Source organism: Crocodylus siamensis, chromosome 3 (assembly GCF_052110815.1).
Source record: "Crocodylus siamensis isolate JL-2025a chromosome 3, ASM5211081v1, whole genome shotgun sequence".
Lineage (NCBI taxonomy): Eukaryota > Metazoa > Chordata > Crocodylia > Crocodylidae > Crocodylus > Crocodylus siamensis.
Window position 1 is genome coordinate 237,021,220 of NC_143397.1, and position 20,993 is coordinate 237,042,212.

General features: G+C 40.3%; 1 protein-coding gene across 3 annotated transcripts in view; it reads right to left on the reverse strand.

Moving 5' to 3' along the window:
* SAMD12 (sterile alpha motif domain containing 12) overlaps positions 1 to 20,993 on the reverse strand; it is a 292,935-nt gene that overhangs the window by 119,749 nt on the left and 152,193 nt on the right. For all 3 annotated transcript variants that reach the window (XM_090040546.1, XM_090040545.1, XM_090040544.1), the window contains exon 4: positions 16,292 to 16,432. In XM_090040546.1, coding sequence (XP_089896672.1) covers positions 16,292 to 16,432 — 141 coding nt within the window. The remainder of the gene's footprint in view (positions 1 to 16,291; positions 16,433 to 20,993) is intronic.

Sequence of the window (20,993 nt, forward strand, 5' to 3'; positions counted from 1 at the left end):
AGGAACAGTCAGCATGGATTCATCAAGGGCAAGTCATGTCTGAACAACCTGATTGCCTTCTATGATGAGATAACTGGCTTTGTGGATGTGGGGAGACGAGTGGATGTGGTATACCTTGATTTTAGCAAGGCTTTTGCTACAGTCTCGCACGCAAGCTAAGGAAGAACAGGCTGGATGAATGAACTGTAAGGTGGATAGAAAACTGGCTGAAGCATCGGGCTCAGACAGTAATAATCAATGGCTCAATGTCTAGTTGGCAGCTGTTATCAAGTGGAGGGTCCTGTGGCCAGTTTTGCCTAATGTCTTCATCAACGACCTGGAAGATGACAGAGTGCACCCTCAGCAACTTTAAAGATGACACCAAGCTGAGAGGAGTAGTAAATATGTTGGAGGGTAGGGCTAGGATTCAGAGTGACCTAGACAAACTGGAGGACTGGGCAAAAAGGAATCTCATGCGGCTCAACAAAGACAAGTGCAAAGTCCTGCACTTAAGACAGAACAAACCTGTGCAGGCTGGGGGCTGACTGGCTGGGCAGCAGCTCTGCAGAAAAGGACCTGAAGGTTACACTGGACAATAAGCTGAATATGAGCCAGCAGCGTGCCCTTGTTGCCAAGAAGGCTAATGGCATACTGGGCTGCATTGGTAGGTGTGTTGCCAGCAGGTCAAAGGAAGTGATTATTCCCCTCTATTCAGCACTGGTGAGGCCACATCTGGAGTACTGTGCCCAGTTTTGCCCCGCCCTGCCCCCCTCCCAATACAAAAAGGATGTGGACAAATTGGAGAGAGTCCAGCAGAGGGCAACAAAATGGTGGGGGGGCTGGGGACATGACTTCTGAGGAGAGGCTGAGGAAGCTGGGCTTATTTAGTCCAGAGAAGAGGAGACTGAGAGGGGATCTAACAGTAGCCTTTAGCTACCAGAAGGGGGTTCAAAAGAGGACGGAGCTGGATTGTTCTCAGTGGTGGCAGAAGTCAGAACAAGGAGCAATGGACTCAAGTTGCAGCAAGGGACGTTTAGGTTAGATATTAGGAAGACTTTTCTCACCAGGAGGGCAGTAAAGCACTGGAACAGGCTGCCCGGAGAGCTGGTGGAATCTCCATCTTTGGAGGCTTTTAAAACCCGGCTAGACAAAGCCTTGGCTGAGATGATCTAGTTGGGGCTGGTCCTGCTTTAAACAGGGGTTGGACTAGATGACCTCCTGAGGTCCCTTCCAACCCTAATTTTCCATAAGTCTATGATTAATTTTTACATTTTTATCATAAAAAATTGTGAATGATCTACTTCTTTTAGACTAGATTTTTAGGGGGTTTTTTTTACTCTTGATCTCCTAGATGAAAATTGTGATTAAAATGCTCAAAAACAGCACGTTAATTTTTTAGTTACATAAAATTAACTTAAAGAATACTGTACTTATCAAAACATTACTTGACTTTAACATTACTTATTAAGCAAAGGAAATATATATATTTAACTGAACCAATTGTTTCTTGTTACCATTCTCTTACAAAATTTTAGAACGAGAAGATCTCAGCCACTTATGTCTACTTTTTATTCAAAGATTAGAAGAGGAAAAGAAAGCCTCTCCTTTATTATCTTCTAATTGTTTTCTTAAATTTGAATGAACAACTCATAGAACCATAACAGCTGAATAAACACATGTGAAGAAAACATTTTTGTATGTGTAGAAGCTGCTCCATCAAAAATAGTTTAGGACTCAACAAGTTCTTGATTAGTAATTTCAACTACTTCAGTGGTTGGTTTCTATAAATTTTCTTCAGCAAATGAGTTGATAAGTATTTCTTAAGGTTTAAATAACTGAATTTGAGATTACAGCCAGTTTAACCTACCTTACAATAGGTTTCCATAATTTCAAATTGATTTATTTCTTTAAAGAAAAATGTATTATATCATACAGGTAATCATTTTATTTTTTTTTACACTATTATATAGAAAACTGGAAAAGTATTGGAAGGAGAACAAAACTAAAAATCCCAAACAAACGGACTGCTGCTTCCCCACCAAAACCACCAAAGAAAATGTAGGGTAGAAATGGAGAAAACAGATTTTGAATTCAGAGTCCTCATGCCATAGCTATTACATTTTTTTAAATTAATTTGCCAAGCTTTTATGCCATGCTTTTGCAATTTAAAACTCTTCTAAGATTTTAACCTATAGCACATACAAATACTGCTCATCTGGCTCAGCCTACTTTCTGAGTCCTCAGAGGGCATATCTACATGAGACATTTACTGAGGAGCTGACCAATTAGCTCCACAGTAAAACATTGCCATCTATGCATTAGGTTGCAGTAGACTAACAAACACTGCTGCACGGTAGTCTGGTTAAACACAAGTAGTATCCTGCAGTGGTGTTGTTTTGTGTGCTGTAGTGCATGTGTAGATCGTGATGAGGCTGGCTGGGGTGCTTCAGTGTGGGGGGTGCCTGCCGGCTAGCCCTGCACCGGAGCACCTCGTGCTCCAGCCCCATGCTGAGCTGGGTTGGCACTGCCCTGGGCGGGCAGGCTGCTCCAGAGGCCGCTGAGGAACAGCCTCGGGTCCCCTGCCAGTCCAGGGCTGTTCTGACAGGGCTCAATTTGCAGTGGGGGCTGCACCCTCATGTCCCAGCCAGCTTCCCTGCTGCACTTGGAGCCTGGTCGGAGCAGCCCTGGGCTGGCAGGCTGACCCCTTGGGCCCTCTGCCAGCCTGCGCTGCTCCAACCAGGGTCCATGTGCTGCACACGAATAAACTCTGGAGTAATATGCTCCACACTTATCTCCAAGTAGATGACGCCAAGCACTGATTTTAAAGCTCACTTGAGTGGTTTCCAGTTGAAACAGTTTACCTGATTCTTGTCATAGTCAAAATGCCTTATCATTTCTGTGCCAGGTACAATGGATAGTAGAAAAAAAAAAAGGGTCTATAAAAGCAGCTAAGAAATTTTTGAAGAGGGTATGGACTGCTTTTTGTTCTTTTTTTCTTCCTTCCTTTTTTCCAAGTCTTTCAAGTATCAAAAAGATTGTATGTGACTTTAAACATAGTCTCTTCAAACAGCCTAGGGCAATAGAGCTATGATCCACCTGCTCTTTAGGACACAGAAAAAAATGAAATTGTTTCCTGTGGCTCTTTTTTATATTAGGGGAATGTTTTAAAAGATCTTTTCTTCTGTTGCTAAGAGAGGTTCAACTTAACCAGTCTCAGCAATGCTGAGAGACCTAGGACAGACAGCCTAATAGCAGGCGGCACTGTTATTCAGCTTTGCTAAAAATGTGAGTAGTTTAACATACTACTAGCTTTCCATGAACTAAGTCTTCTAACACTGACCACACAAAGTCGGGCTGAATCAGTAGAGGCAACCACTGGAAATCTTTTAAAGATGTCCCTTGTGTGAACAAAACACATGAATGGCATGTAAGCAGCCAGGTTTTTGATCAAAGATGCCAGGTAAACTCAAATAACAAAGCTCGAGGTGTTTGACAGCTACTTGAGTTACCATATTTGATATCAAATTGGTAATGGTTTCCGCTCCTCCCAATTCATCCCTCTACTTTAGAAGTTCCATAGTCTAGCAACCTCTCAACCAAAGATGACTGAATCTAATTTCCTTTGTAGCCAATTAATACCAGTCAATCATATTAGAGCCAGATGCTTTCATATAGCTGGATGTACTCCCTAAGACACAAAGAAACTTCAGCACAGGTGTCATGCAGACCACTGGTATTAGGTTGCCCTTAGGCCTTCAGTTCAGTAAAGCAATACCCTTTCCTTTTTGCCTCTGATTGCCAGGTGCGAAATAAGGTGTGGGAGCAAGTTGCTATCTTGACATCTGCAGTGGAAACCTACAAGCAAGAAGTTGAACAGCTGGCAATTAACTGCCTTCTTGGGTGTGCAACTGCCTTCTTGGGTGTGCAGTCATTGTTTCTGGTTGTTCTAGGGCAGCTGCTAGGGATCAGGAAAGAGGAAGGCAAGCACTCCTTTTCACCAGTTACCGGCTCCCACGTGATGAACTCTCGCAATTCACCCAAAAGTAGAATTGCAGGGCTGGTAATGACCACATTGTAGGGGACCATTAGATGCCTCCAACTGGTGAAGCTGCTTTTAACCTTCCTTCAAAAACAAGCTTTTCCCTAAATGTTTAGGACTAAAGTGTGCAGTCACTTGCTCCAGTGGTCTCGAATTGGAGCCTGCAGCATTAACAAGGCTAGATTAGTTCCCCATTGTCCTGTACTACCAAGTGCCAACACGTGACAAAATCAACACATGTTCCCCACTACAGTTGAGGGATGTTATGCACATTATCTTTTGTTTCAAAAAGCTGATAAAAAGTGAAGGAAGCCAAACAGCAATTAAAACTGAAGTAATGAAACCCAGATATATCCCCTCAGAAAGCTGGCCTTGTTTGCTGCAAATCAGTTCAGCAGCCAATTTGAAGCTATCATGCCAGCACACTGTTATATGTAAGTTAATAAGCACTTACTATTGATGGTTTCTGCAGTAGCTGTTTAATTTTTAATCATATCCTTAATTTACTGTTTACATTTTTATCCAATTAGGGTGGGTAAGAGGGAAGGGGAGAGAGAGAGAGACTGTGTTTACTTTAGAGTACAATGACTGAATAGCGCAGCTTTTGCAAAAAATGGATTTTTTCCCTTAACAATTCTGGAGAGACTGATATATCAAAACGTTAGACATTTAGAAAATTTCCTGTCTAATTAGGGAGGAGTTTGTTGCCTCTGGACTTGAAATTTTCCCAGACAGCCTTCTAAAATTTTAAAGAAAAAGTCACCTCCATCCACTCACCATTACATGCTCAGAAATGAGCAGCACTAGTGTTTTGCCCACAGTCATGAAAACATAACTGTCATCAGACCATAGGTCCATTTAGCTCAGCATCCTGTGTCACAGTGGCAGGGAGTGGATGCTGAAAGGGAGAGTGAACTTGGTATCCAGGGTTTTATCCGCTCTTCTCTCTCATATGCAGCCTCCAGTATGTAAGGTCTATGAAGCTCTAATTCAGAGACTATATCCTAACTCCCATGCTCATTAGTTACTGAATAGCTAGTCCAGAGATGTCCACTTATGCTACCAAAATATTCCTAAACACATCAAAACTAAATGAAATAAAGAGGCAGGTTACTGATTTTTTAGGCATTAAGAGTTTTTTTTTCATGGGCCTACCAATACAGTTTTCAACTGCAGAGTGAGTAAATAACCCAGGGTAGGGCAAAGCTCCAAACATAGCATTGTGGTGATGGCAGTTGGTAAGAATTAGGAAGAGCAAATACAAGAGATCAAGAAATCATGCATCAATACTAGGAAAGCACTCTCACTTAACTACTATTACATTATTCACACACTTGCTACAACATGCAGTAATAAAAATATACCCATACAAACAACAACCCAGATTAGCATAACCCCTTTTCCTCAAAGCTAGCACTTTATTTACTTTGTTCTTTAAAAAGATTGTTTAATTCTGTCACTTGGTAAATCTAACCATTCAAGCTTCACTTCAGTTTTCTCAACAGCATGCTGTATCAAGCAAGCTAAAGATGTGAAATCAATACATTTATAGAAGAACAAATATTTGAGGTAAGACTGCCTAAAGAAGGGATAGACGAAAGCACTGTTAAGGAGGTATTTTTATAGTGTCTGAGTGGGCTGGATTAATGAGCCAGGGCGAAATTCATACCGATGCAGAAGCACAAAACATGACCCACAATCCACCACCCTTAAAGTAGTAAACTTTCCAGCTTACAGTCTCCTTCTTCAGAAGCTAAGCTTGTCAAAGTGTGTAACCAAAGAGCTGGGCAGTTAACTAGCTGCAGGTGCATGTCATGTCTAAAAATGTGCAGATAACAGAAATTTTTTATTAGGCATGCTCTGTTATGCTTTTTAAATGTTTGTGTTGTAGTATTTAAAGCAAAGACCTGAGTAAGCCAAGATGCATAAAAGGTAGCTTCAAGTCTGCTTTTACCCCTTGCTTCTGGGGCCAGAAACTTGTAACAGGGAAGGATGAGAATACGTAAAAAAAGGAGACAGGAAGATCTACTGAAGGCTCTGTAGTTCCTAAAGATAGAGATAGATCCAGCTTTAAGGGAAGGAGGAAACCACCCTCCCACAGAAAAGGAAACCCAAAAATAAAATCTTTTGGCAGATGGTAAAGCCTCCAATAAAACTAACAGGCTGCAGGAGAATGCAAGCAAGCAAGCATTTGTAGACACAAAAGGTCCAAAGAAGGAAAATGTAGAAAGCTTTCTTCTGGTTATTGTTCTGTGCTATTATTTTCACACATTTCTTGAGATATATCAGCTTCTATGCTTAATTGAAACACTTCATTTTTGAAAGAAAGAATGCATGCTTCTTTCTTTTCACTGCCTAATCGCTCCGTAGGAAGAACACTGCACCGTTTTTTTGGTACTAGAAACAAGCAAGTTCAAGTCCAATAACCAATCAGAGCTCTGATTGAGGCAGTATGCCTAATTCTGATCTCACAGATGAAAGTCAGGAGTAATTCCACCAAAGAAAATGGGAGAACATGGACATAAAATTGGTATCAGGCCATGTCACACCAAGACTGAAAGAAATGAACTCAGAGGACTGAGACCAGTATAACTTCAGTTAACTTGAACCATTATGTTTGAGAAACAGCTATCTAAACACAGTAAAGTTAATCTCTGTATGGTGAGAGAGTATGTAAAATGAGCAACTTTCTGCTGTAGTTAAAGGGATACCTACTAGTCAGTTTATGTGGAAGGGTGATGGCTTATGAAATAGCTATTTTACAAGTTTTTTTTCCTCTTTCATATAGTTTCCAGGTGGGTGGTGCTCAGAAGAAATGAGCCATCCTTCACAAAGAACAGAAGCATGTCACAAATGAAGTTATGCATCTGGCAAAATACATCATCTTCCAAGGAAATTATAAATGCAAATGTTGCCTGTGTGCACGTGTATATAGAAGAAGTAATATGTTAAGGGAAGTAAATACTAAGGATAAGGTAGAATTCAGACTATATATGCTTGATTTTAAAAATTTACATCTAATTTGGGGTGTCATATAATTATATCGGCAGTTATTTTCTCATGCAAAACTAGGGGATCATTTGGGACAAAGTGAAAATCAGCTGCGTACATTAAAGAGAAAGCTCCTAAAAGTAATTAGTCAGAAATACATGGACCCAGTGCAGGAACAGACTTTAGAAAAGGTATGTTGTGTTAAAGGACAGAATACCTATATTTATAAGCCAAAACAAGTCTTTTTCATTGACTTCAATGAGTTTTAGATCCAGGAAAATGAGGTTTGACTCTGTTTTCCTTTTTGTGTTTCACATTTCTCCAGAGTCAAGCAAGCATTACTTCTCATTTACCTTGGTAAAGGTAAGAACAAGTTCAGGTATAAAAGGATCCAAAGGGGGGGAGAGAGCTGGCAACATGGGTTTACACTTTCTCTTTAAGAAAATTAATAACTATTGTTGTCTGTCCTCACTGCTGCAATGATCTGTAAGGTCCCTTCCAGCCCCCAACAACTATGAATTGTCACAGAACTTATCCATGAGGGAGGGAAATGGCTTGGGGGCCAGCTCAGCTGGAGCCTTCCGCAGAGTCCATTTGCAGGGAGTTTACATGCAGTTCACTTATAAAAATCAAAAACTCATCTTTGACCAGAATAAGGGCTGGTCACTTTTCTGAGACTGCCAAAGAATTATGAAACAAGCTGAAGTTGAAAATGATAAAAGTCAGTGATGTGAGCGATGTTAGTGTCATGCTTATTAGTTGTAACAGACAGATGGCAAAGAATGGAGCCTGCAGCATAGCCAGATAAATTAAACACGAGTGAAGTAGTACTTGAGACTAGAGAAAGATGCATTCAGACAAAGCCTCAGTGCCAAGTGGTGTGTCAGTGGTTTCTTTAAGGGTAAGTGTTTCATCTCCTTTTCCCTGTCTCTTTTGGAAAACAATTTATTGACATGAAAAGCTGCTTTAAAGTTAGCTCCAAGAATTAAAAATGGGACAGCTGGAACATTGAGGGACTTGGGTCCTAGGTGTTTTGAAAATCCTGTTAGCTAGCCAACACTTTTAGAAACCCAGCCCATTATCTCCGATCCTATTGACTGCTTCTTGTTGCATCCAGGATTCTTGAAATATAATTGAATTGTATGGTGCCTTATGGCAGCCAGTGGCAGGAAGCAGCTGATTAACAGATTCATATTTGCTGGACTGAATTGGAGAGATGAGCCTATTGCCATTTTCTCATCAGGTAAGTGCCATTCCGTGGATACCCACACCAGATGGAAAAAAAAGATATAAAAGAAAAGAAGAATCATTTGAGAGACCATTGGGTAGGAAAAGGGAATGCTGCACCACTTTAGAGGTTACAAAGGACAGTTAAGCAGCACATATCTTCCATTAGTACCATATGTATGTACACAGGAGAAAAGGAGAGACTAATTTCTGAAGGATCTTGGAGGAGAAAGATGCAGCTTTCCTCATCAAGCGCATCTAATTCAAGCCAAGAGATTAGAAAATATCTGGAGCATTTGTTCCTTGACATGCAAGTTCCCTTTTACGGAAAGGGCTCACAAACCCAATCTCCCAGGAGCCCAGTATTCCTGACAACTCACTCTTGTCACAACAGCACAAGTGCAGAATTACCGTGTTTGCTGACAGTGTAATGTTATCAATAGGAAGCAGTGTAAGGAAGAGAAAGAGTACAGTAAGGTATTTGGTTTCAAGGCTTAATGTGCTAGACTTACTTTGAATCCATCATAGGTTGTTAGCAACTGGAAGTTATGCCAGCTGATGGCTGTGGTAACCTAGATCTGTATCCTGCTCCTTGGATCTCACATCACTAAAACAAAACCATTCATTCTTTTATTGATAAAGACTGACCAAGAATTGACGGAATAGTGGTGAACTAATATCCCTTAGAGACGGTCTATCTAAAAGAGGGCTGGGCAGCAAAAAGGAAGAGGGCAATGCTACCATTCACACTGCATTATTTTTGCCAACATGTGAATCTTGCTAGTCCAAATGACAAAAGAAGTACTTTCCATCAGTGATAAATTCCCTTTTATAAAGAAGATGCACAGGTCAGGTAATATTACTGTACAAGAAAGAGTTGCACTTACATGTTTGTGAACTGTTAAACTTACATGGGCTTGAAGCTATAGCCAAATACCAAACAGAATATGATAAAAATGAGCATGACTATAGACAAATGTTTGCATCTGTGCGTGTGAATCAAGACTTTGCTATATCCATATCAGCCTTCACTAGCATTAGCACTCAGACAGAAAAGTGACAGATACTTTATAAATAGTGCATTTTAGTTCGATAGACAAAATCACTGAAGAAAAAGTCTAATTTCTAATTGCTTAGAGCTCTCAGTATAATTCAAAATTGTACAGTCTTGCAGTCTACAAACATCTCTTACCCTGGAGGTCATTACTGAAACATTTCAATATATTCTTTTATAGTGAATCAATTTCAATTAAAATCAATTCAAATGGTAACTGGAAAAATCTCTGTTATTGATCTTAAGGGGGTACCCATACAGTTAAAATTATTAATTTTCCTTGAATATGCCATAAAACACTGGGCTGGTGTCCCTGCTTTATGAGCATGACAAATTAAGATATTAAAACATCCTTTTCCTTGGTGCAAGATGCCCTAGATCTGCATACTGTTAAGCAATAAAAAAGCAGTTCATAATACTACTGACTGCCAGAGTAAAACTGAACAAATGAAGAGTGCTCTTTCATATGAAGCATAAAGCCATTAAGAGTAAACTTTTATCTGAACACAGCAACATTAATTTTTAAAAATACATTACGGAAAGACTTTTAAAGAATCTGAACAGAAAAAAGGGGGGATACTTTAAAAATGATTCTTTAAAAAAACTGTACAATAACTTTTCAAAGGCAAAAGAAAAGGAGATTTTCTATATCTTTCTGGTAGTTATACATGTTTACTGCACAGGCTTTGCATCTATTTTGTCCTATTGGAATAACAGGATGAAAATACTGGTACTATATAGTAGCCTTCATTTTCAAGTGATCTCAAGAGCTGAGACTTCATCTATATTTTCAAAATCGTTTTATGACTTTTGACTAGCAGCAACAGATACTGAATTTTTTTGTTAAAAACACTCTTTCATCAGAGACAGTGCCACTAAAAACTACTCTAAAATCAGCATGTAACTGTTACTACAGTTTTGATCAGGAGGGACACTTGCAGATTGCAGTTCACTCTCTCTGCCAGTAAGGCCACCGTTTTCAAACTTAAAATCTGTATGTAGGTACCTAAATTATTGTGTGATTTTCAAAAATACAAAGGCATCTGTAGTTCATAATGAATTCATTATGAGCTGGGCTTGGCAAGCCCCTCTGAAGAAAGTCAAATCATACATAACTAACTTTACACACATGAAAACTAGACGTAATAGTTTTTGCTCTGCTAAAGATTTTAGTGAAGAGAATGGTTCTTTTAAAAATATATGTGAACTTGTTCATCTGATGCTAGAATGAGACTTTCACTCATTCCACTAGGCCAATAATGGTTGTCTGTTGATTAAATCAATAAGGTCTTGAACCAGTAACCTAGGGTTAGAAAGCTCTGTTTCTATGTCCTTTGAACAAGGAGGTTGGCGTGATGGAGAATTTGCAATTCTATGGGGATTTCTCATTTCTTTACAATTCACCAGAGCCAGCCCAATACAAATTTTGCTCCACTGCTGATTTTGGATGGTCCAACTGAAAATAGCATCTATGTTGTTGCTGGCCTTACGCTATAATATAGACACTAGTCATTTAAATTCCCTGGCGGGTGGGAGGGAGAACAGTCTTTGTTACCTGAATATCTTGAGCTATGCAGTCCTTTTTAGTTAGGTTTCCCTGGCACTGATCAGAATGGCTATCACTAAGATTGCAGACCCATATACAAACTTTCTGACAAACCCTTCCTTCCTGGTTGAAGTTTCCTCATTCATGATCTCAGCACAAAAGTGAATTATTTTTGGAAAGTTTGAGCAAACTAATTTCTTCCCTATTTCAAAGTTACATGTGAGTGAAAAAAAGATGTACATACAATTATAAGTATATAAATTCAAGATCTTTTTCAGAGTACACAATTTGGAAGGGATGAACGTTCCAGATGGCTAGTTCAGTTTAGACTAATCTTCTGAACAAGTTGAAAAGCAGGAAAAAAAAATCAGCATTATAAAGGGACTATAAATAACAGTTTTGTACATTCATGCCACTAAATTCCACTACACTGAGTTGTTATATTATTTATGGAATCACATAATAATGTTACTTGATTAAGAGTAGTTTTGCTGTGTTAATTAATCATTGCAGACTTCCATAGCTGCATATATCTGCCTATAAACAAAACATATTTTAAATCACAACTGGGTAGTAACATGTGTGCATAAAGAAACCATAATAAATTAATTCTAAAATCTAACACAGACTGGAAAAATCTGTGTCACTGAATAATACATTCTTCTCCCAGCTCAAGTTAGAAATATGAGAAGTGGATGCCTTGAGCCATGCAGTTGATGGTTTAGAAAACTTAATATTCCATGCTTACTGTTGCACGTTGTGTATTTAATATATATACATATTCACTCATACTGTATACAGTGTTCACCTTTTGTAAAACATACACAAAAACAGAGCACAAACACACTGTGTGTCCTGAGAAAAAGTGATGATTTTCAGAAATCAGATCAAAGGCAGCCTGTGGTCTGAACAGATCGTTGGAAACAATCATTGCTTCTGGCTCCCTGATATAGCTCATTTAAATGTGATCCATTTGGTCACAACTAAGACAGGAAAGGGCACATCACAGACTACAATTTTTAAGAGATTTCTTCAAAGATGGTCACTAAATGGTATTATAGACAACAAGGAAACTCCTCTTACACGTAAGTGCCAAGACTTCTGAGGTGGTACAGAAAAGGGAAAATGTCTGGCTAGGGATAAGCAGTAGAAGAAATGTGTTGGGAAAGGAAAAGGTGAAAAAGAGCAATTTTAAGGGAAGGGTAAAATTCTTGGTACCAATACCAGAACCACACCTTCTGTCACCACTGAAAAAAGTTTTGACGCTATGGCAAAGAAAAAAGCCACATGGACTTCAAAACCTTTTGAAGATACACCCATGTCATTCTGTGAGATCCAATTTATGAAATCTCTTAGAGAACGCTGACAACAAAAGAATCACAGGACAGAAAAAAGTCTGCTGGAAATTAGGTTGGTATGAACTTCCCTGAAACATTAAGGGTTTATTTTTGTTTTGGAGAGATGCCACGCATGTAGCATATGCAGGAAACATTTGCACAGTAATTTGTGTTATAAGCAGCGAACAAGGCCCTTCCTGACTCGGTTGGAAATGCTTTGGGTTAGGGTTCTAGAAAAGAATAAAGTCAGGTCAAGACAATGAAAACAAAGGAGGAGACGCACAGTAACGGAGTAAAAAGGACTGTCTGGCAATTCAAAAGCTGCAATGCCAAGGACAACATAACAGAGACATAAAAACAAGATTCCATAGGTGTGATGCACTTCCTTTTTTCAGACCACAGCCTAAAAAGGGTAGTATATTCCCTACGTGTGGTTATGACAACAAACATCTGTTGGATTCTAAGAGAAAGAAAAGGAAATTTCTCTACCCAGGGTTCCCCAGGTGCCAAAATACTGTGCCAACATTCCTAGAAGGGAAGAAAATAACAGATGCCCTTTTAGAGGAGTCACATGACACCTGACAGGTGACCCTCAATCCCTGGCACAGTGACTTGTCGTCTGCTCATGTATGACACAGTAACGCCCCTCATCTTTACTAATTTAAGTGCTTCTCAGGAGGCACAAAAGACTGTAGATGAGGGCAGCTGAGTAATGAATTTAGATGATCTACCCGGCAGACACGGAGACAGAAAAGTTAGAAAGTACTGCAACATCTCCCCTGAGGTATTCGTTCTCTTATCTTTCCCACGACCCTGTGTTCTCACGTTTTTTGCCGAGAATTTCAAACAAGAAGATTAACATAAGTGCACTGGGTTTAATGGGATGAACTAATTCCGTTCTGTTTCTCTGCTCTACTCTAAATATCTGATGGCCATTGTACTATATTTCCTGAATTGATCACAAGGCAGCAAGACTTGGTGGAAAGGAGAGTACAAACAGGGCTCCTCAAACATTTCAGATAATCCAGAAACCATCTAGACTTCCTATGATTATGAGAAAAACAAAACAAGAGAAAAGTTTCCAGTTTGAACCATTACTCCCAATATCCTACTATTAAAGGGTACATGATACTTCAAAAGCACTTCCTACAAAAGTAGTACTGTCTACTATATTTTTCTTTAAAAAAAAAGTTGTAACTTTAAGGGGCACATAAGTTCATCTAATGAGGAGGTGCAGGACAAGAATACTTGGATAGATTTTTGAACTATACAACTCCTTAGAGGGGGTTGGGGACATAAAATGTGTTTTCCTGGTCCACTTTATCCTGATTAACAAGCACACATACCTTCTTCGTAAAAATAAGCCCTGGTATAGGATGAACGAGGCATTCAAGTATGATATGATGGCAACAAGTATCAACAGCTGTGATCTTTTGCACAAAGCATGTGGCCTTATCCTAAAATATTTTGTCAGCAGGGAAATCTTCTTGCACAGAATGTCATTTTCTGTGTTCTCCTGGTACCTTCAAGTAGCACTTAGCTGAATTTGAAACTCTCAAAGCATCTTAAAAGTAGGCCCAATGTCACCTTAAATGCAGTTATGATGCAGAATCTAAATATGCTTCAGACTCTGAGCATTATTAGCAAAATCCTGTCCAAGACAATCTTGTTCAAAACCAAAACATGCCATGCATGGGTGTTCTGCCAACCCTAGGAGATATACTCTCTCTATGCCAACCAACTGCTGGTCTCATATTGATTCTATAAATAACTTTTCAGCACCATTGTGAGGTTATGCAAGACATTTCTGGCTCTTTTGAATCAGGATTAGAGAGTATAACAATAACATGTCCAGCAATAAGTTGTTTTCCCTAAGAGAATATCTGATGGTATTCCATCAAGTTAGTTCAATGTCTCTTGTAGAAAATCCATGGCTGTGCCCACCTACCCCCGCAGAGATTGGCATAACATTTCTGCTGATAATGGGCCCAATCAGGCATGCCTTATTGACAATAATAGTCCCACTAACATTCAAGACATTCTTCTATTGCACAAACACGTGTGATTACTGCTGAGATCCTCCGCACAGGCTGGACATGCACTCAATGTAGTAGTACTGGAACAAGAATTTTTAAGTAACTTACTAAAACAACAAGAAAGAAGAAAGCTATTGCAATGCAATTGCTATTAGTCATGCAACATTATTTTGAAAAGAAGTTAGCATTTTTATAGATGGCAGAGTAAGCAAATACTTTTTGCAACAAATCAAGTCCTTTATACATATCATCTAATCTTTGTTTAAGCATAACTGTTTATTCAGGGGGTTCCAATGACAATCAGAGTCCAATCAAAATCCAAAGTCCTATTAAATCAATGGAAAGCTCTCTATTGACTTCAATGGATATTGCAGTAGTTTCCCACTATAAACAGCCCACCCTGTGTACAGAATAAATTCAAACAGGTGCCTGTTCAATAGAAACCCCATGTCTTTCAATTCAGTGTCACTGAAACCGTGAACCATGAGTCCTGCAGGCTGGATGACCCAGCATCACAGGTTGGATCTGGCTGGGGGGGCTAGGGGTTTAGCACCCCGGGTTAGAATCTCAAAGGATGCTACATCAACTCCCTGAAATGTCCATTGCTACTAAGTGATTCTAGATGACTGATGCTTGAGCATTTGACTTCTCCACGCATTAGAAGACAGCTCTGAAAATACTGCTTAGTCCTTAAATGGGGTTCCTTAAATGGGGTAATATTCAGTGACAGAGAGGTCGAGCAAGAAAATAACACATAACTAACACAAATCTAAAGCCAGCGCATCATTTATTACTGAAGTCAGGTTCATATCAACTTCCATAAGTAGACCTGAATCTCTGGTGGGACCTTTCAGGATGTCTGGTATTGACCTTTGACTGGAACTTAAAATATACAAATCTTTTAAACCATATTCCTTACAAAAAGAGAAGTGGGAATTAGCAAACAATAGTGTGAGAGGATGACTTCCCAAGGAAAAGGTAAACCTCTAAAAACCTGGGCTCTATCTGCTTGTCCTAGTATGGCTATAGGTATGGACATCCGGAGACATTTCTTTACAGTTAGGGCTGCTAGGCTCTGGAATGGACTCCCAAGGGAGGTGGTGCTCTCTCCTACCTTGGGAGTCTTCAAGAGGAGGCTGGACAGATATTTGGTTGGGGTGTTATGACCCTGGCACCTGTTCCTGTCCGGGGCAGGGGGTTGGACCTGATAATCTGTTTAGGTCCCTTCCGACCCTAAGTACTATGATGTGTAGTTAATATTGAATAAAGACATATTAGAAGATATGAGGGAAACCCTGATACTGTGATCAATCTTCACCAAAAAACAGGTGAAAGCACAGTTCATTAGAAGTCAGAGGCTTAGCATCAAAATATAGTTTACTGAATTAACCTAAGGTTTCTCATAGTACATTAAGCACAGTTTAATTAATTACTTAGTGTTTTTAACAGATACTTCAACAATATTCTTTTCAGATAAAATGACAAAAAAGGGTACTAAACCAAAAGGTCATATAAATCTGTTGTTTATCTGATCTGGCTGGAATACAAAACCGCATCTTGTGTGGAGGAAGAATGATGGATACAAATTTAAAAATGTGTAAACATTGGTAAATTGGTATAAACTAGAAACAACTCTATTCAAGCCAATAGTTGAAGAATCAGGTTTTATATTTTTCAGACATCTAACAGATAAATTGCAATGACAGTTCATACTATAGGACAGCTTACTGATATTTTAAACAATTAATAAAAAATATTCAAGATCTGTAAAGACAGCTCATTATTTATTACTGCCAGTGTGTTTAGTCTCAAGGGGTTTTTTTTTATCTTAATAAGCTGGTATTCAAATGAAAATGCTTCATGTTGTAGATAGAGACTACTCATCACACCCAAGAGTCAGAGGAACTTATCTATTTTCTTATACTTTTTTTAACCTTTTTTCTTAAATCAGAATGTTTATGAATCCAAGGCATCTTCAGACATTACTTCTTGTTACAGAACGTTAAGACATTTTTATGCTGTAAAGTGAACTTTTTTTCCTATGTAACCCTTTTATATGACCATACTGATATAATTTCATACCTTGTGTAAGCAACTGAAGGTTTCGCACTTCTTCTCGAACTTTCAGCTGAAGAACTTGTTGCAAAATATGCTGCCGTAGGCTCTCCTGGCCAATTCCCATTCGTTCAAGTTTTTTGTCAGTAAGCCTCAGCAAAGCACGGCCTGCATCCAAAAGTAAAAGAGAAATCATCTAAGGATTTCCATGAATGTAACACTCTCATTCCGGCCAATAAGCTTATGTCTGTTGCACTAAAAGCTTTAGCCATGAAAATACCTGATTCATAAAGGTCTAAAATACAAAGGGGTATGGGTTTGAGGAGTTAAATACTTTCAATGCCAAAGATCCATGTTCAAAATCCTTGTTTTACATCATTACTAAAAAATGAGTAAAAATTAGTTTGGCAAGTTCTACCAGCCTTAGTACTTTGAGGATGAGGCCATCACAGACTGGCCTATAACGTAACAGCAAATTTCTCAAGATACCCCTGAACTTGGAACCGCTCTTCCTCAATTCCTCAAAACAGAACTATATTATGATCATACTAAACTATCCATATCCTGGACTAGTGCTGGTTGCTTCCTGAATTGGCATTCAACATTCTAGCACACTGAGGTCATAGTGTAAAAGAGCACATAACAGGGAGCCATGAGAACACAGTAAATTCACACAATTCTAAAAATATGCTCTTCAATCAATGGATCGCATCCTCCTAGGTTTCAAGAATGGGACCCTGATGCTGTCACTTGGACATCATAGCAATATAAATTATTAAAATAAGAAACAAAGGACAGCAGGAAAGTATTGAAGCACTTGTGTCTACCACATTATCTAAACTTGTAGTAGTGCCTCCAACACTTTCTCTTAGGGTGCAGACAGACAACACATTTACTATGTAGTAAAGTGACTTTACTACACAGTTAAAATGAAGCAGGTATGAGGCACAACTATGCAGCAAATCACTTGAACATAGGGTAAAGTTACCCAGTGAAAAATGTGTAGCAATATGGGAAAGTTGCTACATAAGACTATGTTGTGTATCCAATCCCTTAGCCAATGTCATCCTGGGTTTAACTATTGCTCAGTGCAAACCAGCTGCCCAACTCTTAGTAAATAGGATAGTCATGTTAGTAAAGGTGTTATGGAGTAAATTTACCACAGAGTAAAATCCAGGGAAAAATCACTGGGTGCGTCTACACAAGATGCTATGTTGCCACAGCGACGAGCTACCGCGCCATAGCTCATTGCTACAGTGATATAGCGCTGGTGGGCGCTAACCGTGATGCTGTTGCTATTGCACAGCAGCTCACTGCTACTATGCAATGGGGTTGGAAACGAGAAAACAACTGGGACTGCGCACTATCGGTGGGTATTGTACAGTCATTTACTACTTGCTTTAGCAAATACTAAATGACTGCGCAGTATCAACTGCGCAGTGGCGCGCATGTGTGGATACGCCCCTGTGAAGTAATCATGTTATGTCTGCATCCTTACAGGAAGAAAAACAATGTCCACGCTCTCGCCCCCTAAATATTTAGGTGCTGATGGTTAGGCATAGCCACTATCCACTGGTAACAAGAACCACTACAAACTGTCTTCTCCTGTTTCCAAAATCCTTGTCTCCCTAGTTCAATGCTAATGTGTAAATGCAAAGCCAGAGTGTAAGTACATTGACTCGGAAACATTATTTTTTTTTCAAAACAGACTCAATTCTTTGCCTCTCTCAAGTTCAGCTTCATTTGCTTCTAGTTTGACTAATTTTGTTTTGCCTTTTAATTATTAAATCTTCATCTTTTGATTATACAAGCAAGACAGTGAGTGGGAGTTCTCCCTTCTGCCTAACCCCTTTTTCAGCCTCTGCATGAACAACACAAGTTAGCCCATAGTAACGTACTATTCACCACAGCAGGAGGAAACTCTTATTCAGTTTCTATCTTTATAAAAACAACAATTTGAGTGTCAGATTATTTTAATTAAAGAACTGAAAAAGATTATTTCAGAAATGCACAATCAGAAGCTGGAGATTTTTATTTATTTAGGAAAAAACGTAGCTAACAGAGCCCCTCTGAACACCAGACCATGTCTACTCTTTAAAAGCTGAATCACATTACTGATGGATGTGACCCTGACTTGTATTTGTAAAGGCTTTCATAATATTTCAAGATAAAATGTGATACAAATGTAATATATTTGTATATAACATTATAAATATTAACAAAAGCATATCTATGTCCCAGGTACAGAATGAAAATATTCACGTACTTTGTGCCACTCATGATGACACTCTGGACTAGTAAGGGCACCCGTTTGTCTAGTAAGCGCCCTTCTTTGAAAGCATATACCAAAGGAATTCTATGGGTTAAGGTAACACCAAAAATACAGAAATTAGTATTTTACAGCTCAATGCCCGCTATCCAATTCCACCAGTGAAAAAGATAGTAATAATTACTTCAATTTTTATATCATCTTATCATGCAAAAACATCTCAAAGCAATTTACAAAGGCTGTATAGCAGTAGAAGAATACAGCCTGCAATGCCAATCCAGCAACTGAAAGCAAGCAAAAATAAACAAATCCTCAATTCAGAAAGTGTCAGCATCCATGTCATCTTAGGTAGGAAGTCAATACATAGTAATGTCAGACATAAGGAGGACGTGCCTCTCACCCACCTTTCTGGCCAATGACTGTACTTCTTAATATTTTGTCTAAGTACTTATAGGAATAGATTCACCAGTGCCCTTTGGGAGTTGACTGTATACACAGTGAAATTTCTTCTCAACTTCATGAGTGCCAATCATTTTGTAGCTCTAGTTCAAAGCACTGTCACCAGAATAAACTTTAACGCTATTTGCAGCAGCTCTTACCAGCTTTGCTTAAATTAACTTTTGCACCAAACTGTTTCCCAATAGCAAAAAGCAAGCAGGCCACCATCATGATGTATATGATTAGACTGGGGGTTGAAATGGAAGGATAAATGTACTGGGTTGGGGGGGGTGTAGCAGGGCACTAGGGTGCCTGCTACTGAATAGCAGTAATGGGCTCAGCTGCCACTCACCAGGGCAGCAGGTGGGAGTTGCTATGGCAACAGAGTGGGTCAGCTGACCGCCAGGGGGCAGGGCCTGGTCTTTATAAACAGAGAAGGCTAAGGCCAGAGTCAGTTCCCCTCTGGCAGCCTAAGGAGTAAGAGCTCTGCTAGAGCAAGCAGGGCGGTGTTGTGCACTAGCGTGTGGATACAGGGTGGAGAGGACCCTGACAGGGATGAGAGAAGGATAGCCAGGTTGGCCTAAGATTTGTGTTATGGCCTAGGGGCTTTGTGTTTCTGTTTTGGTTGGTTGTTGTGATTATTACACCGGAGGACCGGGCAAAGCTATAGGGGTGGAAGAGGCCTCATTAGGAGCTCCCCAGTAAGGTGGGGGTGTTCCTAGTGCCGCAGGGGTGCTGTGTTTAGTGGGGTATCCTGACCCCAGCCCAGCGGGGGGCTATATCGGGATGAACCCCAATTGGGAAGAGCCCCAGTGGGGCATAGACCTGAGAAGGTGGGTCTGGGGGGCCAGGTGAGGCTGAGGCCGCCTGAGCCCCAATTCTGGGAAGCCCGAGTCGGGCATAGGAGGCCCCAGAGCGGGCAGAGGCGCGAGAGGCGTGAACGCAGGCCCCAGTGTGGGCGGGCGCGTGAGAAGCGTGGACATAGAAGGCCCAGTGCAGGCAGGGGAGCGTGGGAAGCACGAGTATATTGGGGCAGGCCCCGGGAGAGGGCGTGTATATTGGACATTGGGGCAGGCCCCGGGAGAGGACGCGTATATTGGACATTGGGGCAGGCCCAGTGGGGCACTGCCTGTGAGGGGGAAGCCCCGGAAGGGGGCAAGCCCAGTGGAAGGCCCCGGAGAGAAGGGCAAGTCTACTAGGAAGCCCGAAGAGAGAGTGGGCTACTTGGAACAGTCCCAGAGACAGGCCGGCGAGGGCCGGCACAGGGAGTAGCCCCGGAATTGTGGTATAGCAAGACCGGCCCCATGCCAAGGGGGGCAAGAAGGCAGCCTCCCATTGGTAATATAAGATCAAGGACATGGCAGGCAAGACACAAGGTGTGTTCAGGACCCAGACTTGGCACGGTAGGCAAGGGCGCCAGGGGAGGTCACGGCACCCCTAGGTCATCTTGCCACAGGGTGATTGTGAGGGAATGCAATAATATTTTTAAGGACAATGTTGTTTAACCCACATATCTAGCTGGGGGGGATATTTTAAGGCAGCCCTATCAAAAGGTGGCAAGATCCTTCTGCTCTCCCATTCAGTTAGCTGGCATAGGATACCTGCATGAGTTGCACAAATTATTTATTGCTAAGTCACGAGGCAGATGCGTCTCATTGACTCCAGTGCTGTTTCTCCCGAGAATCAGGCAAGAGGTTCCAGGGTGGCCTGTATGCAAGTTTATTCACAGCTCCCCTTCAGGTGTTAATTAGATCAAACAAGGAGGGGATCCTTTTTCAACTCAACAGTACACACCCTGTGGGACCTATAATAGCTTCTGCAGCACACCAAGTCCTACTTCTTGATTTATGTCAGAAACACAGTCAGCAAGCAAGTTCATGAACAACGCACAATCTTTACTCAATACTATCTGCATCCTATGTCTTCACATCATGTCTGTTTACTGGTTTGAAAAGAAGAAATTTTGGCTATTGTTAAGTCTACAGAGGAACAACCTAATTTCACCAAAATCACATTTTTAAA